This window comes from Moschus berezovskii, chromosome 6 (genome assembly GCF_049115385.1).
Source record: "Moschus berezovskii isolate FMDL1 chromosome 6, NW_MosBer_1.0, whole genome shotgun sequence".
Classification (NCBI taxonomy): Eukaryota; Metazoa; Chordata; class Mammalia; order Artiodactyla; family Moschidae; genus Moschus; species Moschus berezovskii.
The window spans coordinates 13,698,947-13,720,670 of NC_142465.1; the positions used below are offsets into that span (position 1 = coordinate 13,698,947).

Sequence of the window (21,724 nt, forward strand, 5' to 3'; positions counted from 1 at the left end):
TTAAGCTTAAATACTTTCACACAATGTGATGTAATTTTGTATAATTGCCTGATGATTTGTTTGATTGCTAACACCTCATTTGTATTCAATTATGGCAGCTCCTAGAAGAAAATTGTTTGGCTCTTTGTCATTTGTTGAAAAAGTATTGATGTATCCAGTTTTGTTGGGTGGACAATATCATGAAGCATTTACTTATCAATGCCTTAACGTTTGGTTGGATGAGCAGTCTAAATCGTAAAGACCTGATTTTAAAGTGATACATGCACAACCTAAGGAATGTTCAATAGTTTAGTTTTGAAGCTAAAAATATACATATTTAATTGAGCTGAATATACTTTTGCAGATGGAGAAATCAGTGTTTCTACTGCTCTGCATACAATATGTTGTTAAGGTAAGACATTTTTTAATGTACCCTTTTTAGAATAACTAATGGGCAAGAGGTTATTGCATTGAGTTTATTTTGGAAAATAGAGTAGAAGAGAAATAACACTAAATATTAGATTTAGTACCTAAAAAAAATCTCTGCTAGGTTTCTTTGCAAATATATGCATATTGGTGACAGCTGTTTCACTGCTTTCAAATTGTTTGGGGGGGATGATCACTGCCGAAGGAGAGGTGAGAACTTGGTAAGAGACCAGGTAATAGTGAAACATTTTAAAGTTGTTTTTGGTGGGAAGTTTGATGAATATATCATTCTTTTGAGAGTTGAGTTCTTATTTGTCATCTAGGGAACATGAAGGTCTCTGATAACGTGGTCTGGCTGTTTTGCCTCAATTGCTAATATTTTCTTTACCTACAAACGATGGCTGGATGGCATCACCAACTCGATGGACATGAGATTGAGTGAACTCCGGGAGTTGGTGATGGACAGGGAGGCCTGGCGTGCTGTGATTCATGGGGTCGCAAAGAGTCGGACACGACTGAGCAACTGAACTGAACAAATGAACCAAGGTTTTAAAATTAGAGTCAAGTATTTTGCACTCAAACTTAGGTTCATTCTAAGTGTTGTCAAGAATCTGTTACCATCAAGGCACACAGTTTGACGTGCTAAGACGGTGTGCTGGGACTTTGTTTCTTTATTTCCGTTGACACCAGCATCATTGTGTTTCCTACTGTGCTGTGTGTGTTAGTTGCTCAGTCATGTCCAACTCTTGCAAACCCATGGACTGTAGCCTATCAGGCTCCTCTGTCTATGAAAATTTCCAGGTAAGACCACTGGAGTAGGTTGCCATTTCCTCTTCTATGGGATCTTCCTAACCCCAGGATCGAGTACGCATCTCCTGCATCAGCTGGTGGATTCTTTACTACCAAGCCACCTGGGAAGCCCATGGTGTTTCCTAACATGCATCTAAAATTTGCCTGCTTTTGTTTTACTTGCCTTTCTTTTACTTATTATTGTAGTTGATTTACAGAGTTGTGTTAGTTTCCTCTGTCCATCAAAGTGAATTATTTCTACATATATCCACTCTTTTTTTAAGATTCTTTTCCCATATAGGTCTTTACAGAGTGTTGAGTTTCATGTGCTGTATAGTAGGACCTTATTAGTTACCTCTTTTGTATATAATGATGTATATATGTCAATCTCAACCTTCCAATTTATCCCTCCCCAACCTTTCCCCCTTGTAACCATAAACTTGTTTTCTATATCTGTGACTCTTATTACCATTTTGTAGATAAGTTCATTTATATCATTCTTTTTTTTGATTCCACATATAAGCGATACTCATACAATATTTGTCTTTCGCTGACTTCCTTAACTTAGTATGATAATCTCTAAGTCCATCCATGTTGCTGCAAATGGCATTGTTTTGTTCTTTTTTTTTCTGTTTACTTGCCTTTAAGTTTTTCCCAAACTGTGCTTATAAATAGTGTATCCAATGGATGTTATTAATTCATGTGTAGAAATTAATGTTTCTAAAATATTTTAAAATTACAATTTGGTATAGTCTAGGTTTCATTTTTGTAAATTTGCTTATGAAACAATAACCAAGAATGCATTTTATTTTTTCTTCAGCATTATTTTTCCTTCTCATTTCAGATCTCAAGAAGTTTCCACTATATACCAAAGGATAAACAAGCAACAGTTTTTATTGAATGGGATGAATTTCCTAAGGGAGGAAGTCCTGAATTTTATTTTTTAAAATACCAACTTGTTAATAATTTTGCTCAAAAAGTAAGGCATCTTTTATTTTATGGCTCTGATAAAAGTGAGCATAGTAAATTTGTTATAACTAAATGCCTCATCATAAATAGGAATTTAATAGCTATTGCAATTTCTTACTTTAATTTTACTTATATAATTCTAGCATTTTATGCGATATCTTTAATAACTAGATCAAAACAGTATTTGACTATTTCATCATTAAAATGTTTATGAATTTTCCTTTATAGAATTTATATACTATACTGTATTTAAAAAGTAATATTTTATGTAAAAATAAATTGTGTTTGCATTTCATATTGTAAAAACTGCTATGAAGATATAGAGCAGTCAAACTTCTAATTATAATGTATCTTACATAGTTAATAAACATTTCTTAGGCAACTGAATCTCCTTATTTACAGAATGTTAAAAAGATTCTTGCAGAACCACAGAAGTTTCCAAAATCAATACTAACATTAGAAGAAAATGAAGATTATCACATCATTCTACAGTCTGTAAAATATGGACAAATTTTAAGTGAAAAGTCATTTCAAACTCGTAAGTAATGTGTATGTGTTGTTCAGCTATCTTACCTAATCTTGAAAGGAAAAATGTTTTATTACCAGATAATTTGAATTTTACAATGATGAACAGATATGTAATGGTGATCAAAAATCACATCATGATAGTATTTTGTTTGATTATAATTTAGTTTTCAAAATTTAAAGGAAATTGAAGTTAAAGTAAGAATACAGTTTTCAGTTTTGGCATTTAATGTGTGCCAATATGGTAGATAGGTATAGTGTAGATTTACATATAATGCAGAGTATCCTTAAAAATACTATAATGTGGATTGTAATCTGTTGTAATTCATTCATTCTAAGTAGAGTACCAGAAACTCCCATATAATCCAGTAAAGATTTTACAGTTAGGTCAAGGTTTTCCATCATGGTGAATTTTTGGTAATTCAATATCCTTTGTGTTTGCTTCCGTTTTATTCGAAACTGTGCTAATTATTCGCCCTGACCTTTTAGGTGGAGTATCAACTAGAAATATTAAAACAGTAGCAACAAGTACGAGCATTTCTTTTAACTGGAGTGTGCTATCTTCCAATGACATTTTGGTGTCAATATCACTTAATAATTCTTCACAAATTATGCAGAATGTCATGTTTTATGAGTGGGATGATTTGAAACCTGCCACCTTATATGTTTTTACACTTGAATTTAAACAGTTGCATTTGGATTTTATAAATATACTTCAGAGATTGGATATTCAAATTGAAACAGGTATGTAGATATTTATTAATTTATATATTTATTATGTATCTTGTAGATAAATTGGTAGCCTTTAAAAAGTGATTCAGCCAAGGATTAACCAGTGTAAACTACTTGTAAATGAATTAGCATAGTCCTCTTTTTCTAACTATATTATTCTGGTATTTGACTCATTTATTGAACAAGTGGATTTAGCCAGTAAAGATAATTTTTCTTCCACCACTTTTTAAACTGAACCAAGTGGGTGCTCTTTCCTTTAACTCTGACAATGGTTCATATAGATTTTCCAGGAGATACTAGAGGACAGAGGAGCCTGGTGTGTTGTAGTCCATGGGGTTGCAAAGAGTTGGACATGACTTAGTGACTGAACAATATATAGATTCTGTGAATTTTTAGGTAACTTCAATATATCGATGAATGGTCTCATTTTCAGATATTAAATTATCATTAAAATATAATATAGCATAGAAATATTTCATTAGCACACCCAGAATGCAGTGGACCCTCATAAATAATAAAAGGTGAAAAGTACAGCTCAGCAGAATTAGAGTGCTAACTACCAACTCCTCTGGTCTCAAGTTATTTTTCAGAAACATAGAATCAAATTGGATGCTTGGACATTTAGAGAGATTCTAGTCCAGAATGGTTGGTTTATGGTATGTCAATGAATTGTATCTCTAAGAAGAAAATTATTTTAAGAATCTGTGTCATATAAATCTCTTTCCTGAAGGAGGGAAAAATATATATAAATTTTTCTTTCTACTTGAAGTTTCTCCATTACTCATCCCCAATCAGACCTGACCTAAATTTGAAATACTGCAAGGGGGAACTGAATGTGTTCAATTTTTTGGTGTCTTCCTATTTCCTGTTCCTTCTCACACATGGTAGGAAAAGATTTGAGGACAGAGTCCTAGATGGCTAATAGGGGCAATGAACTTTCTGTGACTGGCTAAGAGTCCCATTTCCATACCCTGTATAGGAACAATAAATGAATCACAATATCTTTTATAATAAATTTTGTTAATAAAAAGATAATAAGGTAGTTAAAGAATTTCCTCTCATACTTCTTCCCCAGGGAAAACGAGACAACAGTTCAAAATATCCTTTACAGAGTGAACTAAGTCAGAAAAAGAAAAATATATATATAACACATATATATGAAATCTAGAAAAATGGTTTTGATGACGAACCTATTTGTAGGGTAGGAATAAAGATGCAGACACAGAGAATGGATTGTGGATGTGGAGGAGGGAGAGGGTGGGATGAACTGAGAGAGTAGCACTGATGTATATGCACAACCATGTGTAAAATAGCTAGTGGGAAGCTGCTGGATAGCACAGCGAGCTCAGCTCAGTGCTCTGCCGTGACCTAGAGGGGCAAAATGAGGGGGATGGGAGGGAGATGAGAGGGAGGGGGTGTGTGTGTGTGTGTATGATTCAGATTGTTGACAGTAGAAACTAACACAGCATTGCAAAACAATTATACTCCAATTAAAAAAAAATTCCTTCTTACATCTTCCTAATAGATGGGTTGGGTTGGTCACTGATGCTTCATCAGCATCAGCATGTTTTTACTCTGAACAGGCTGATATTTTCCTGTCTTTCTGTGTTGTGTAATCTTGGAGAAAGGACTAAATGGCCAGCCATTCCATTTTTTAAAATTTTTTCTGGAAAGTGAACCCATTTGAAATCAAATGACAAAGAGTAGAATTCATAGCAAGCATGACGACTTGTGTATGTGTGCATGTATGCTGAGTCATATCTGACTCTTTGTGACCCCATGGACCATAGCCTGCCAGGCTCCTCCGTTCCATAGAATTTCCTAGGGAGGAGTGGGTTGCCATTTCCTACTCCAGGAGAGCCCTCTAAATTAAAAAAAAAAAGTCTGAAATGTACTTTAAAAGTTCTCTAGCAGTATAAGAGTAAGGGAGAGGAAGGGTAACCTAAAGTAATTTAGAAAGAAAAATATTTGTGGTTTTGTGTTAAGTGTAATTGGGCAATAATTCTGTATAATTAATTCTTACAGCTACTAAAAACTATTTTAGTTGGTACTAATTCACTTACTACTAGAATAAAGCAGCTTTAGCACTTTTATTGGTTTGGAGAAATATAGGGAAAGTGCACAGTTAATACTATGAGGTTTTTAGAGTTAACCTCTGTAGATGTTAAGAAATATAATTATGAAATGTTATATTGCTGAATCCATCTTTAACAAAAGCATTTTTATTTTGGTAGGTTCATGTTCACAAGGATGGGTAGCATTAAAAAATAGCTGTTACAGAATTAGCAAAGAGAGTAAGCCATGGAATATAGCCCAGCAATACTGTAAGCTAGCCTCAAGTTCTGCACACCTGGTGGACATAAAAAATGAGGAGGAAAAAAAATTTGTATTTTCACATCTCAGGTCAAAGAATCAAATAATAATCTGGACTGGTCTCAGCGACTTTCAGGTCAGTAGGTATAAAGAATATGTATTGTGATAAAACTTTTAATCTATGTTCATTCATTCACCTATTCCTTCTTACCTTAATTCAGTAAATATTTAATGAGTAATTCTTATAAGTGAGGGATTCCCTGGTGGCTCAGACAGTAAAGAATACACCTGCAATGTGGGAGACCTGGGTTCAATCCCTGGGTTGGGAGATCCCTTGGAGAGAAGGGAACGGCTTCCCACTCCAGTGTTTTGGCCTGGAGAATTCCGTGGACTGTATAGTCCATGGGGTTGCAAAGAGCTGGACACGATTGAGCAACTTTCACTTCACTTCCTATAAGCCAGACACTATTTCTATTTTTCTAGTATCTCTCTTTTTTAGAGTATTTACAGGTTCCCAGCAAAATTGAAGGAAAGACAGAGATTACCCATGTACCCTCTGCCTCCAGACATACATTGCCTCCCCCATTAGCAACATCACCAACCAGAATAGTAATCTGTTACAACCCAGGAGCCTGTGTTGATACATCATCATCATCATCACTCAAAGCCTAGGGTTTCCATCACGGTTCAGTCTTGGTTTCATTCGTTTTATGGATTGGACAAATATATGTTCATCATTTTAGTGTGGCACCGAGCGTTTTCGTTGTCCTAAAATCCCTCTTTTCCTGTCTGTTCATTCCATTCCCCGCCTCCTCCAATCTCTCTTGTAGGCATTGATTTCTTTACCTAATTTTGCTTTAATTTTGTGTTTTCCCAAACCTCTCTTAAATACAAGTGAGCTTATCCATTTCTTATTTTTTTCCCACCTGGACCAGTTCTCAAATGTTTATCTAGCCCACTTTCCTCTTATGAGTTTAGGTTTCAGTTCAGTTCAATTTAGTCACTTAGTTGTGTCCGACTCTTTACGGCCCCATGAACTGCAGCACACCAGGCCTCCCTGTCCATCACCAGCTCCCAGAGTTCACTCAAACTCATGTCCATTGAGTCAGTGATGCCTTCTAACCATCTCATCCTCTGTCGTCCCCTTCTCCTCCTGCCCTCAATCTTTCCCAGCATCAGGGTCTTTTCAAATGAGTCAGCTCTTCGCATCAGGTGGCCAAAGTATTAGGGAGTTTCAGCTTCAACATCAGTCCTTCCAATGAACACCCAGGACTGATCTCCTTTAGGATGGACTGGTTGGATCTCCTCGCAGTTGAAGGGACTCTCAAGAGTCTTCTCCAACACCACAGTTCAGAAAGTTTCAGATATCTATCTAGTTTTCTTCTGCTTCTTTATCCCTTTTGAAATTTTCTACAGACCCTTTGATACTGCCAAAACTGACTTGTCACACCCTTCCCATCAAACCTGCTCCACTTCCTCTATTTCTTACCTCTGTGAACAATACAATAATATGAACCAGAAAACTTGGAGGTCTCCATTTCACTTCTTTCACTGTAGACATCCAGGTTTCAGAGCTCAGTTTTACTAAAAGAGATACAGAACGATCTGAAGATTTTAGTCAATACCAGTGAGATGAAGAGTGAGTGACATTTTTATCCAGCCATTCCTAACACTGGAATAGCTCATGAAATCTCATTGTGGTTAAAGTTTTGTAGGAAAACTTTAGACCTAACACTGTCTTTGTCTAATCTGTGTTTTCTTCTTGGTGTTCCATTTATTTTTATTTCTTGCCACTCTGCTCTCCTTGAGATATCCTGATCTCTCATGACCCAAGGCAAATTCTATCAGTTTTGATATCAGTTTTTCTTTGGAACTTTGTGTAAGCTTGGGTGAGGCTGTTGGCAATCTTTAACTGCATTTTCATCATTCCCTTAATGAGGTTTATTTATCTTTTAATGGGCAGTGAAGGAAATTATAATAAAGATTCCTCAAACCACAGTTCATCTCAGAGGTCCCCCTTCCAGTGTGCTAGTCTCTTTCCAGTAGGCCAGCTATATACATAATTTCTTTCCTGCTTCTAGCTTGGTGGTTCTGAACTGTTTAAATTAGAATGCTTTCTTCCAATATTTATGGTTACTGGTTTTTGTTATGAAGTTGGATCATATACTCATGGGAGGCAAAGTGAGGCTCTCAAGGCATCCTTGTGGTGGTTATGAATTTTTCTAAAATGCCTAAGATACAGATTCTGCTTTAAGATACTTAAAAATGATTTGGAAAGTGAGTGAAACATCAAAGTAACTATTTTAAAAAAGCCTTCCTTTGTAACAATAGCTGAGTCCTATAATATCTCCTAAGTGCTAAGTATAGTTCTATGTGATTTACTTGTATGACAGAGGAAATTAGCACACCTGTCTGATCTTAACCGCTATACTCTACGACCTTTCAAGCTGGTCTCTTGAGGTTGACATCAGAATTAACTTCTGGGTCAATCCTTATGGTAGACTGAGAAAGTCATCACCCCTTTAAGTAAACCCATGCTGAGTAAGTGTGAGTTTGTTACTGGATGTCATAGAAAAAGATTGAGTCATCATTACATCCTAGCTTCCAAATGGGACTTGGCCACTCAATAGAAACTTAATGAAAGATTAATAATTTCTATATTCTACTTTTGGAAGGGTTACATAGGTAATTCTCATTGAGTTCTTGCAACAGCCTTATGAATAGGCAATGTAATTATTCTCATTTTATAGATAAGGAAAATGAACTCAGAAATATCCTGGGTCATGTAGCTAATAAATGGCCATGCCAGACCTCAAACCTGTGTCTATTTGACCAACACTCATGCCCTAATTGTTTGACCATACTGCCTCTGAGCCTCTGTCTGTTTTCAAAATGGCAGTACAATATATGCAATACAGCAGGCTCTTTAAGGAAGTGATATTCCTCCATTCTACTTGATGGAATTGGAATGTACTGTTTTAAAATCTCTTTAGAATATTTGAAGGGAGCAGATCTTTTTAGTTTTCATCCATGCCGCTAGCTGGCACTGTGCTTGTTGCTAGGGGTGGCATCATAATCTCAGTATGGACATAGTTTCAGTTTTCATAGCGCTCATTATCTCTAAGAATTATATTTGATTTTGAGACAGTGTTATGTGCCTGCTCTTGTGCATTCACACTCTTGAACCTGTTGGCTGCCATGCAGAGTGGTCCTGATTAGCTGCATTGCACTGGTGAAAACAGTTCATTTCTAGGAGGCTAGCAGTTGTCTGTTACTTAGATAGTAAGTGGCAAAACTGTTAACTAGAATCTGGGTATATTTTTGTCAAAGCCTCTACTTTTCCTACTACCCTTTTCAAGGAGAGTAGCCATTACCTAGAGAGAGATTTATTACTTGTGAAAGTTGAGGTTGATGATCTTTGCTTACTGCTTAATAAGTAGTGAAGCAAACCTCTTCTGATGCTTAAGATTTATTTGATGACTTGAATCAAAATAACCTCTGAAGAATAAAGGGTCTGTGTTTGGCATTGTTTTGAGCACTTCACACGCACTGCCTGTAATGCTCACAACAAATTAGATGTAGTTTCTATCACTACACCTATTTTACAGATGAGAAAATAGAGGTTTAAAGCGAAAATTTATTCTCCTAAAGACATGGTTACTGAATGGATGAAAATGAACTCTGCCTCCAGCTCAGAATCTTTACCATGAAGGAAATCTACATGAAAATATGAAACTGGTTGATGATTTAACAATCTTAGAAAATTTTATAATATAGATATCTAATAAAAATCTTTAAATACACATTTTTGAAATGTGACTTTTCCTTTAAATTGGCTTAATTTTTACATCTTATTACAGAAAGAAGGTCATCTCACATGGATGGATGGATCATCTTTTGACCTTAAGGAAAATGAAATACTTTTTTTTCCACTACTACCCAAGAATGAAACAGATTGCTATATTTTACAGCAAAACTCAACTGGATCAAACTATTTCTTTACAGGATTTTTCTGTTATGTTCCCTTGCCATATATTTGTGAATATGAATGTAATTATTTTTTTAGTATTTGTCTATTCATGCATCTTATTCTTTTATTGCTTTAAAGATAGAATTATATATTTCTAATAAAAATAATTCTCTTCTCTTTCTTTTAGCACCTTCTCTGCAGGAAAACCTTTTGTTCTATATAAAGGATGTTGGAACAACTGAAGTTGTGTTTAGTTGGAATAATTTGAGTGCTTGGAATAATTTGAATAAGTGGCTGAAACTTGGGTATAAAATTATCATTAAATATTATTTAGATTGTACAGAAGAGCAACATTTTGAAAGCATGCCCCCAGATACTACAGAGAAAGCAATTACACAATTGTATCCTGGCCGTGTTTACAGATTTTTATTCTCTGCAATAAATGAATGGGAGGCAAAAACTACTTTAAGTCCAGTATTTGTTGTTGAAACACGTAAGTTACAAGATATCTGAAAGTATAATTTTTCAAATATTTAATATCATCATTAGCACATAATTCCTGAGGGTCTGCTATTTTTCTCATAACATTCTGAGAAATATCTCTTTAACCATTTTAAATGACAATGAATCTGTTTATGTGTTTGGCTTACCTATTAAACTATACACCCAGAAGGGCAGGAACTATATCTTATTTACAGTAATGAGACTGGTTCCCAGTTCACAGTAGGTAATAAGTTTGAGGGAAGCTGAAGTTTTGATGTGCTAAAGCAGGAGATAAACAGACATGCATCCTGGTTTATAAGGGACTTACAATGGAGAGAATTAGTAAGGAATAAAATTAAATGCAAACAAAATTGTATAGAAAAGTGTAATTACCCAAATTCCCAGTCCCCGGTACATTTAATAAATGCATTTTAGAATTCAGAGTGATAGAGGCAGGATTATGGAAAGGATAGGCTTAGATTCCAACTTGAAGGAAGAAAAGCACATCATGAGCAAAAATGTGGTGATGTGATTTGTACGAAAAGAGTTGTGTGGATCGACTGGACATCTTCGGGCAGGAGGGTAACAGTGGTTTGAGCTGTAGCTGGCATCAGATTTGGGCATGCCAGCAGTCTCTGTCTTAGATGGTTGGACTTGACCTTAGAAACAAAGGAAATCCATGAAGACTATGGTTTCTAAGTCTTGTTTTACCTTTTCCAAGTACTTTTAATGCATTATTTTACAGTCTCTCAGCGTTTTGAGTAGCTATAGAGAAATGAGAAAACTGAGCTTCAAAAATGATAAATAAACTGATAGACTAACATGGCTTGTTAAGCCATACAGGAATCCAGGCACCCAGATGGTCTTATTTTAACTGTTGAACTATTGCTTCTAAAGAAAGAATCAAAAAGAATGTGTATGCATGTCTATGTGTTGGGAGGGTTGGGAACGGACACAGGTTGTGGAGGCTGATAATTGCAAAGCGCCGTTTTAGGAAAGCTAATATGGAGGGATTAACTGGGGAATTAACTGGCATCGGATGAAACAATTTGGAGTTGGGAAGTATTCTGTGAGAGGATGAATGCCTGAGTCCCAGTGATGTTAGGGATGAAGAGTAAATAATATGAAGTCCCCGCCCTCTTGTCACAAGGCAGAAATAAAAGACACATATAACATATGATGACTGAGTGCCAGAAGTATAATTTTGGTGATGCTTTGAATAAAATTGAACATTAGTGTGTGTCAAACACTTTGACAGGTGCTTTACCCTCCATATTTTATTTAATCTTCATAATTACTACTACAATTCCCATTTTATATTCAAAAAACCTGAGGCTCAGAAAGAATAATTCACTCAGGAAGTTGGAGATATAAATTGGAAGGGTCAGGGCTCAAATCTAATTTTCCTTTTCTCTCCAAATTTAGAGTATCGTGGAAGTACTGAGAAGTAAGAGGTTACTCTGCCAAACCGTATTACTAGTACAATGTCTTTTTTTTTTTTTGGTTTCTTCTCATCTGCTAGGTCCATTATCACCCCAGAATGTCACAGTTACTCATGTGACCCCAACGGAAATATTTTTACACTGGGATGCTCCAGATCCTGTATCTTTTGACCATTATCTTGTGGTTATTTTGGATGCTGAAAATGCTACATCAGAAGAAGTGTTTGTTGAAAAACCCAACATATCCACAACAATTGGAAATCTCAAATTTTTCCATCATTATCTAATCTATCTATTCAGTGTGGCAGAAAGAGGAACTCTAAGCTACTTTGAGAAACCTATTTCAGCCGTTACAGGTATGGGCACATTTTGCCTTTTGATCAGTACAGACTGCATACTTTGAAATACTGTTTTGCTGAAATTTAATTGTGTTGATCCTTCATTGGTCCAAAATGATCAGAGTTGAACATTTGTCTAGATGTTGAATCATGATTCTAAGCATGGATTCTAAATAGTAAATTAATTTAGATTTACACTAACTCCTTACATATCTGCATGTTTCCTACCAGAGTTCCTGGAAGGAATATTTCTTATCATAGCCTTTGTTGGAAAATAAATTATCCTAAAAGATGAAGGTCGGTCAACCAGTTCTCTCTGATAGCTTCAGACCCAACAAGTAGGTTTGCACATTTAATCATGCTCTTTTCCTGTTCAGTGTTATGCATGGACCTCTAGGGAGCAGTGTCGCCCCAGGACTTTTGGCAAATACGGTTCTAAACTACACTCACCTCCACATAGCAGTTTTTGAATCATTGTCTAGAACATCATCATTAAAGTAACCTATCCTTTAATTAAGCGTTCTGTTTACCCCCTAAAGTCAGTCTTTTTTGAAAGGAGAAAACTCGATTCATGAAAGCACATAACAGCACATTGTATTGTTTGTGCATGTTTATATGCAAGGTTCTTTGAAATTTCACCAGCTAAAATTTAAACACACGAGAATTGAGGGAGGAGGAATGGAAAACCTTCATGTGCACAGCCACAGATTAACTAAGCCTCTCATACTTAGGAATACTTGGGATTCTTTGACGATGACGATGATTATTTGTAAAACAAATAATAAAATACATCATTTCATGCTTACTGAATGCGAATACTTAAGATACATGCATTCAGTGTTGCAAATCCTAATCAGAAGTATTTTTCCAGTTGGATACTAGAGAGCAGATGTTTTCTTATCCCCAAGCTCAGACAAAGCATGTCAATTGATACATGCTTGATTGAGTTCCTGACACTTTAGGAAGATGCTCTCATTTTTAACTGACAGGCAGACTAGGAGGATTTCTCACAGATTCATTAATTTTTAAATCACATTAAAATCTTCCATGGGATGTAGCTATTTGCGTAGCAGAGGGACAGGAGAAAGGTACATGTGAGTCTGCACATTTAATTGTGTGACTTGCTATGTATGTTGACTCTAAACTGACATAGCAGTGCGTGTTTAAGGAGTTAGTAATCCAGTGCTCTTTTACTTTCCTATGGTTGAAGCAATATTCTTTTTTTTTTCATTCATTATTTACTCAATAGATTATGTTTTAGTGTCAGGAATTGCATTGGAGACTAGAAATGCAAAGATGAATAAGACTAGGATCTACCTTCAGAGGGCTTACCTATTAATGGATTGAGACAAATTTTTTAAAATAATGATTGTGTATTATAATTGCTATGAAGGCTTATGCTCTTGATAGCGTAGGAGCATAGAGAGGAATCGGTTAACTTAGACCGGGGTACAAGGATAGCCATGAGAATCTTTGTGGAGCAGTGATACACTGAGTCATGAGGGGAGGTAGAGTGAGCCACGCAGGAGTGGGGATCCGGAAGGATGCCGCGAGGAGGGCAAACAGCATGTGAACAGACAGAGAGGACCGAAGTAGAGGCGTCCACCTAGCTATCCCTGGGAAAGCCGGAGAAGGCTTTCTGAAGACTGACAACTGAACATTAGGAGATGATGAGTAGATTGGCATGGTGGAGTACGGGGGGCATATAGTGAGGGTCTGGAACACGTAAGCTAGGCACTCAACAGGAAGAGACTTGATGGAGTACATTTTATTCATTAAAATTTAACTGTTTTGGGTTAATGGAGTCTTTGAAAATGTGGAAAAAGTAATGGCCTTTCTCCCATAAAAATGCACAGGCATGAATAGAAAATTCTTTGAGTAACTATGGGACTATAACAGACTCCTAAGTTTTGTAGGTATGTAAGAAAAAGTATCTGAAGTTGTTTCACCATGGAATCTTTTGAGCAGTTTTTCTGATGGAACTATTCTGACATTTCCTGATAATTTTATATAATCGATTTCAACACCTAGAGTCAAGCTAGCTTCAGTTTTGTGAAATGAAGTTATGAAATGAATAGACCCAGAATATTTTCGTAAGAAATTAAAATACAGTGTTTGATTTTGTTGATTAGGAAATGAATTTCAAAACATATTAAAAATCAACTTATAGTTTCTGAAAACAAAGTGACTATGAAAATCATGGAGAGTTCTTTTTAAAAATTACTTTTTAATTGAAGGATAATTGTTTTACAGAATTTTGTTGTTTTCTGTCAGACATCGACATGAATTGGCCATAGTTGTACATATGTCCCTTCCCCCTTGAGCATCCCTTACCTCTCCCGCCCCATCCCACCCCCTAGGTTGATACAGAGGCCCTGTTTGAGTTCCCTGAGACATACAGCAAACTCCCGTTGGTTGTCTATTTTACATATGGTGATGTGACTGACTGATACTCCATACATCTCACCTCTCCTCCTCCCTCCCCACGTCCGTAAGTCTGTTCTTTATGAATGTTTCTCCATTGCTGCCCTGCAAATAAGTTCATCAGTACTATATTCCTAGATTCCATGTATATTCATTAGAATATGATATTTATCTTCTCTTTCTGACTTCTCTCTGTATAATAGGCTCTAGGTTCATCCACCTCATTGGAGCAGACTAAAATGTGTTCCTTTTTATGGCTGAGTAATATTCCATTGTGTACATATACCACAAATTCTTTATCCATTCATCTGTTGATGGACCTCTAGGTTGCTTCCATGTTCTAACTATTGTAAATAGTGCTGCAATGAGCATTGGGTACATGTGTCTTTTTCAATTTTGGTTTCCTCAGGGTATATACCCAGGAGTGGGATTGCTGGGTCATATGGTGGTCTTATTCCTAGTTTTTTAAGGAATCTCCATACTGTCTTCCACAGTGGCTGCATCAATTTACATTCTCACTAACAGTGCAAGAGAGTTCCCTTTTCTCCACACCCTCTCCAGCATTTATTGTTTGTAGATTTTTTGATGATGGCCATTCTGACCGGTGTGAGGTGATATCTCATTGTAGTTTTGATTTGCATTTCTCTAGTAATAAGCAATATTGAGCATCTTTTCCTGTGTTTGTTAGCCATCTGTATGTTTTCTTTGGAGAAAGTCTGTTTAGGTCATTTTCCCACTTTTTGATTGGGTTGTTTGTTTTTCTGGTATTGAGTTGTTTCAGCTGCTTTTATATTTTGGAAATTAATCCTTCATCAGTTATTTGATTTGCTATTATTTTCTCCCATTCTGAGGGTTGTCTTTTCACCTTATTTATAGTTTCCTTTGCTGTGCACCTTATTTATAGTTTCCTTTATTTTGGGGGGCTCCAAAATCACTGCAGATGCTGATTGCAGCCATGAAATTAAAAGACGCTTACTCCTTGGAAGGAAAGTTATGACCAGTCTAGACAGTATATTAAAAAGCAGAGACATTACTTTGCCAACCAAGGTCCGTCTAGTCAAGGCTATGGTTTTTCCCGTGGTCATGTATGGATGTGAGAGTTGGACTGTGAAGAAAGCTGATCGCCAAAGAATGATGCTTTTGAATTGTGGTGCTGGAGAAGACTCTTGAGAGTCCCTTGGACTGGAAGGAGATCCAACCAGTCTACTCTAAAGGAGATCAGTCCTGGGTGTTCATTGGAAGGACTGATGCTGAAGCTGAAACTCCAATACTTTGGCCACCTCATGCGACGAGTTGACTCACTGGAAAAGACTCTGATGCTGGGAGGGATTGGGGGTAGGAGGAGAAGGGGACGACAGAGAATGAGATGGCTGGATGGCATCACCGACTTGATGGACATGAGTTTGAGTGAACTCCGGGAGTTGGTGATGGACAGGGAGGCCTGGCGTGCTGTGATTCATGGGGTTGCAGAGAGTCAGACACGACTGAGCAACTGAACTGAACTGAACTTGCTGTGCAAAAGCTTTTAAGTTTAACTAGGTCCCACTTGTTGACTTTTCTTTTTATTTCCATTACTCTAGGAGGTGGGTCATAGTGGATCTTGCTTTGATTTATGTCGTTGAGTATTCTGCCTGTTTTCCTCTAAAAGTTTTATAGTTTCTGGTCTTACATTTAGGTCTTTAGTCAGTTTTGAGTTTATCTTTGTGTATGGTGTTAGAAAGTGTTCTATTTCATTCTTTCACATGTAGCTGTCCAGTTTTCCCAGCACCACTTATTGAAAAGACTGTCTTTGCCCCATGGTATATTCTTGCCCCCTTTGTCAAAAATAAGGTACCCATATATGTGTAGGTTTATTTCTGGGCTTTCTGTTTATTTGTTCTATTGGTTTATATTTCTGTTTTTGTGTCAGTACCACACTGTCTTGATGACTGTAGCTTTGTAGTATAATCTGAAGTCAGGAAGGATGATTCTTTCAGCTCCATTCTTTCTCAAGGCTTCTTTGGCTACTCAGGGTCTTTTGTGTATGAATTGTGAAATTTTTTGTCCTACTTCTGTGAAGAATGCCATTGGTACTTTGATAGGGATCGCATTGAATCTGTAGATTGCATTTGGTAGTATTGTCATTTTCACAATATTGATTCTTCCTATCTAGGAACATGGAATATCTCTCCATCTGTTTATATCATCTTTGATTTCTTTCATCAGTGTCTTATAATTTTATGTATATAGTTCTTTTATCTCCTTAGGTAGGTTTATTACTATATGTTTCATTCTTTTTGTTGCAATGGTGAATGGGATTGGAAAATTATGGAGAATTCTTTAAAGATTATTTAAGTTAAACTTCTCTGATAGCTGAGTTGGTAAAGAATCTGCCTGCAGTTCAGGAGACCTGGGTTCAATCTCTGGGTTGAGAAGATCCCCTGGAGAAGGAAATGGCAACCCACTCCAGTATTCTTGCCTGGAAAATCCTATGTACAGAGGAGCCTGGTGGGCTACAGTTCATGGGGTTGCAAGAGTCCGACACGACTTAGCAACTAAACCACCAAACCAAGGTAAAGCTGTTGAACAGTTTAAAATTGTGTAATTATCCTTACAAACATGAACTAATTATTGATCATTGTGCCTGAGAACTATCAAAAGTTTAGGAGAGGTTTGTAACATGAGACAGTGAGATTAAAAGGAAGGAATCATAATTTCCAGAGAATTATAAGGCATGATATTCAAATAAATTGTGTAAGAAGATAAACTAGTGTCTTTTGTTTGGTTATTACAAAAAAAAATCAAGAAAATTCTCCAATATTTGAATAGTGATAGCCAAGACACATTTTTTTCCCCTAAAATTTAGTCCTTTTCAAGACATGGTGACTTGAGGATTTGTTTACTTTAAACATGAATTAATACTAAATTGAGATATTTTTACTCAACAGCATGAGTAATAACAGACAATAAACTAAAATGTATGTATTTATGTATTTCTCAAAGGTATTAATCCACCTCAGAAAATTTGTGTAAAACCTGAAGATGTGGATGAAGACAGTATAATTCTCCAGTGGGAACCCCCACAAGATGGCCATGAGGTCTACATCCAAATCAAATCCATAGCAGATACACAAGAAATCAGGAAGCTTTTTGTAAAGGATGCTAACAGATTCAAGATTGATCACTTAATCCCTGGAATGACATACGACATTGGAATGGCAACAGTAATGAATGGGAACCTGAGCGAGCTGATAACTATTCAACAAACTCTAAGTGAGAATCAGATACTTTTCATTTCTTAACAGATATTTGCTTATTTGGGGGTATTATAAAATAGTTTCTGATAGATTTCTCTGGTAGCAGGTTTTACCTTTTTAAACAGATTGTTGGTGTATTTCAGGATCTGGAGCAATTTCTGTTCATTGTATCTTGCAAATGTCCTATGCTTGTACAAAGGCAGCACTGTTTATGTTTAGTAACTTCATCCCAAAGTCACACTATCTAGGTTTGAATCTGAGTTCAGCTATTTGACTAACCCTGGGCAATGCATTCAACCGGTTTGTGCCTCAGTTTCCAAATTTGTGAAGTGAAAGAAAATAATAGTGTAGGTTTCATGGATTGTCCTGAAAATAACTGATTTAGTAAATATAAGGATATAGAACAAGGCCTGACATACAGGCACTGTTTGTAATTTTTATTGTCTCCACAGAGGCATGCCGTAGCATACCAGAAGGAAATATTGACAGTGTATAAAAGGTTTGGGCCAAAAAATTTTTCATTTTTCAAACAAAATTAATTCAATGAAAAATAATTATTAAAAAGGTAATGAGGAAGAAAGAAAAGGAAAAAAAGTAAATGAATTAGATAATATTCATAGATATTTATAAGTTGTGATAAACCTTAAGGAAAGCAGAAAAATCATGTCAATGAGAGTGTTAACTGAAAAAAAGCAAAACGTGAGAGCAGTGAGTTGCAGTGTTATTCAGGGATCTTGGTGAGGACTGTAGCCTGGGAGACAGCTTCTCAGAGAGTTTTGAGGAACTTGCTCCAAAGAGGCAGGGGGAGAGGCCAGTGTACAGATGATTTTGGCTAAGGGACCTATGCAATCAAGCGTATGTCATGGTGGAAGATTACTACTAGTCATGAGGAACAGATCTCAGTTAACGGTTTTAGTGCTTTTCCAAGTATGGGAAGATGTAAGAATATGGGGTCATTAACATTTTTCCTGAAGCATATCCAACTGTTTAAGGGCCTGTTTTCCTGTTTTCACAAAGCGTAGTGTGCTTCATCCTTTTCTTCATCCTGAATCCCTTTCAGGGTGTGTTGTAGGTCAGGAACAGCAGTGACTAATGATTTACTGTTCCCTTGCTAGAAGAGGGTGGAAATGACACACCTTGTTTACAAGAGTAATTGAAGAGGAATGGAGATGCTACTGTAGATGGACTGTAATAGGAGTTACATTTGATGGAGGCTCCCGTGATAAGGAGGAGCCGGAGCAGAGCAAGATGGAGGAAGGGCACTTTAGAAATGAACAGCTGTCTTGAAGAATGTAAGGCAAGGACACCCTTGGTGTCTGAGAACAAAAAGACCGGATAAGGAAGACGGAGAAGGGCTGTAGGAAATGATATTGAATGAGGATTCAGGGGTCAGAGCACAGGGAGCCTGCGGGCTGTGCTTTTGCGTTTGTTCTGAGGGCAGTGGAAAGTCATTGAGGGGTTTATGCAGGAGAGGTGACAGGGTGAGGTCACCTTGTCACAAAAATGTCCTGCTGATATGGGCAAAGAATGATTTGTATAGGGGCGAGAATGGAACTGGGAAACTGGCTCCAGGGTGTTGTAGGGTCTAGGCAAAAGATTACGGTGAGCAAGATAGGGAAGTGCATCTGGAAAGTAGTGGACACATGTTACAATATGAAAGTCCAAGTTTCTTGCTGGACTGCTTATGATGAGTAAGTGAAAGTCAGTCATGTCAGACTCTGCCTCCCCGTGGATGGTAGCCTACTAGGCTCCTCTGTCCTTGGAATTCTCCAGGCAAGAATATTGGAGTGAGTAGCCATTCCTTCTCCATCTTCCCAACCTAGAGATCGAACCCTGATCTCCTGCATTACGGTGGATTCTTTACCATGAGTTACCAGGGAAGCCCCTGATGATGAGCAGAGGGAGGGAGAAACTGGGGGTTTAACTTGACTAATTTAGGTGAATAGTGATGACTTTGAGGAAGCAAAGATCATCGGACCTCACAGGCCTTTTGGCTAACAATAAGGGTAGACTGGTGGGAAAAATGAATTAATAAAAAAAAATTATGTGTTAGCAGTATCTACATTCAAACAGCATGAAATCTTCCTGTTTTATCTTTCAAAGACTAAACTGAAATTTATTTCCATAGTTCCATACTTAAATTTTTGTGAAAAACTACCTAAAGATAATTATAATAGAAAACAGTTATGAAAAAGAAGACAATTTGATAATTAAGCAAGATATATTGCTTTAAAAATCTATTTTATATCTACTAAACAACCCAACATATATTTATATGCAGAATGGAAGTATAAAACTAAAATGTGTAGATGGGAAATGAGCTGTTGTCTTAGAGCCACCAACATTATCAGAATGGGGTTAGATTTTCCCCATGTTGTCTCTGGGCCTAAGTTTTTGCTCCCTAAGATTTAGATCACTGAATATATTCTTAAACTGGTTTTCACCTATAAAGTCCTATTCTTGTTTGACTCTAGGGAACTTAGCATATTTCAACCCATTTACCATCTAAAAACAAATCTTACCATCCTTTCTAGACAGTCAGTTCCTTTGAAATCTTATTCAGATGTCTATCTTCAGGTGCAAACATAGATCTAGACTCTGCTTAATTCAGATACTTATTGATAACGTCAGTATCTAACATGAGTGCTGAAACATGGATTAACATATATAAATCTGAGGAAGGCTAATAGAATTTTAGGGCTTAAAGTTCTATTTAATGTTTTTTAAGTTTTCTCTTTTTGAACTGCTTTAAAGTTCAAAAACAGAGATCTTCTGGCCAGTGCAGCAAGCATATAACATTCTTCTGATCATTGTGTAATGCACCTCTATCATTTCCGTCTGACTTGGAGCCGTGTCTGTTACTCCAGAGTGTCACACAGCAGATCTACTTGCTGATTCACTGAAAGGCCATCATGTTTGGAAACACCCATTAGATACTTGTGGTGTCCATATTTTCTTTCCTTCAAATACTGCACTCTTTCTTTCAAAAAAACGTGATTTATCTTTGGCTGTTCTGGGTCTTCACTGCTGGGGACGCTTTTCTTTGAGTGTGATGGGTGGGGACTCCCGTTCAGTTGCAGAGCTCGGGCTTCTCACTGTGCTGGCTTCTCTTGTTGAGGAGCACTGGCTCCAGGGCGCTCAGGCTTCAGTAGTTGTGGTTCCCCAGCTCTAGAGCTTAGCTGCTCCACAGGCTTAGCTGCTCCATGGCATGTAAGATCTTCTCAGCCCAGGGATCGATCCCTTGTCCTCCTGCATTTGCAGGCAGATTCTTAATCTCTGAGCCACCAGGGAAACCCTCCACTATTTCATATAATCCTGTCGGTCTTTCTATTCAGTTCTTAAACTTTATAATCACTTTTGGCATCACCTGATTATTTATCATTCATCATTTTCACTTGTGTCAAGATGATTAAGCAAATGTTAGCCTGTCCCAAGGTGTGGAGGTAGACATTCTCTCCTTGTGTTCATTTAACAAATAATTACTGATAATCACCCTTCATTGGATTGGCCAAAAATGTTCGTTTGGGTGCTCTCAATCTTATGGAAAAACCCAAATGAACTTTTTGGCCAGCCCGATATTATATCCTGTCTCTCTCTCTTCCATACACTTTGAGGCAGTCAAACATAGAGGGACTTTTACCTTTTAATGAGCTTCTACATGTTACAGACAGGTAGGAAAATAATTAATTAGCACATTCCTTTTTCCTTGAACCTTCTCTCCATCTGTCTGTGTTATCTCGAAAGCAACTGTTGGTCATGAAGCTTGATCTCTGGACTGATGCTGAAGCTGAAACTCCAATACTTTGGCCACCTCATGCGACAAGTTGACTCACTGGAAAAGACTCTGATGCTGGGAAGGATTGGGGGCAGGAGGAGAAGGGGATGACAGAGAATGAGATGGCTGGATGGCATCACCAACTCGATGGACATGAGTTTGAGTGAACTCTGGGAGTTGGTGATGGACAGGGAGGCCTGGCGTGCTGTGATTCATGGGGTCGCAAAGAGTTGGACACGACTGAGCGACTGAACTGAACTATAAAATGTGCCCTTTGGGAGAAGGTGGTGCTTACGACAACGGTCCTTGGAACCAGATTACCT

The 21,724-nt window shown here is 37.1% G+C and overlaps 1 protein-coding gene across 1 annotated transcript in view; it reads left to right on the plus strand.

The window, feature by feature from the left end:
* Positions 1 to 343: 343 nt before the first annotated feature.
* LOC148777545 (uncharacterized) overlaps positions 344 to 21,724 on the plus strand; it is a 37,625-nt gene continuing 16,244 nt past the window's right edge. Inside the window, 9 exon segments of the mRNA XM_088836795.1 lie at positions 344 to 391; positions 2,039 to 2,173; positions 2,566 to 2,701; positions 3,178 to 3,432; positions 5,655 to 5,869; positions 9,594 to 9,783; positions 9,891 to 10,196; positions 11,709 to 11,984; positions 17,373 to 17,642. Coding sequence (XP_088692921.1) covers positions 344 to 391; positions 2,039 to 2,173; positions 2,566 to 2,701; positions 3,178 to 3,432; positions 5,655 to 5,869; positions 9,594 to 9,783; positions 9,891 to 10,196; positions 11,709 to 11,984; positions 17,373 to 17,642 — 1,831 coding nt within the window.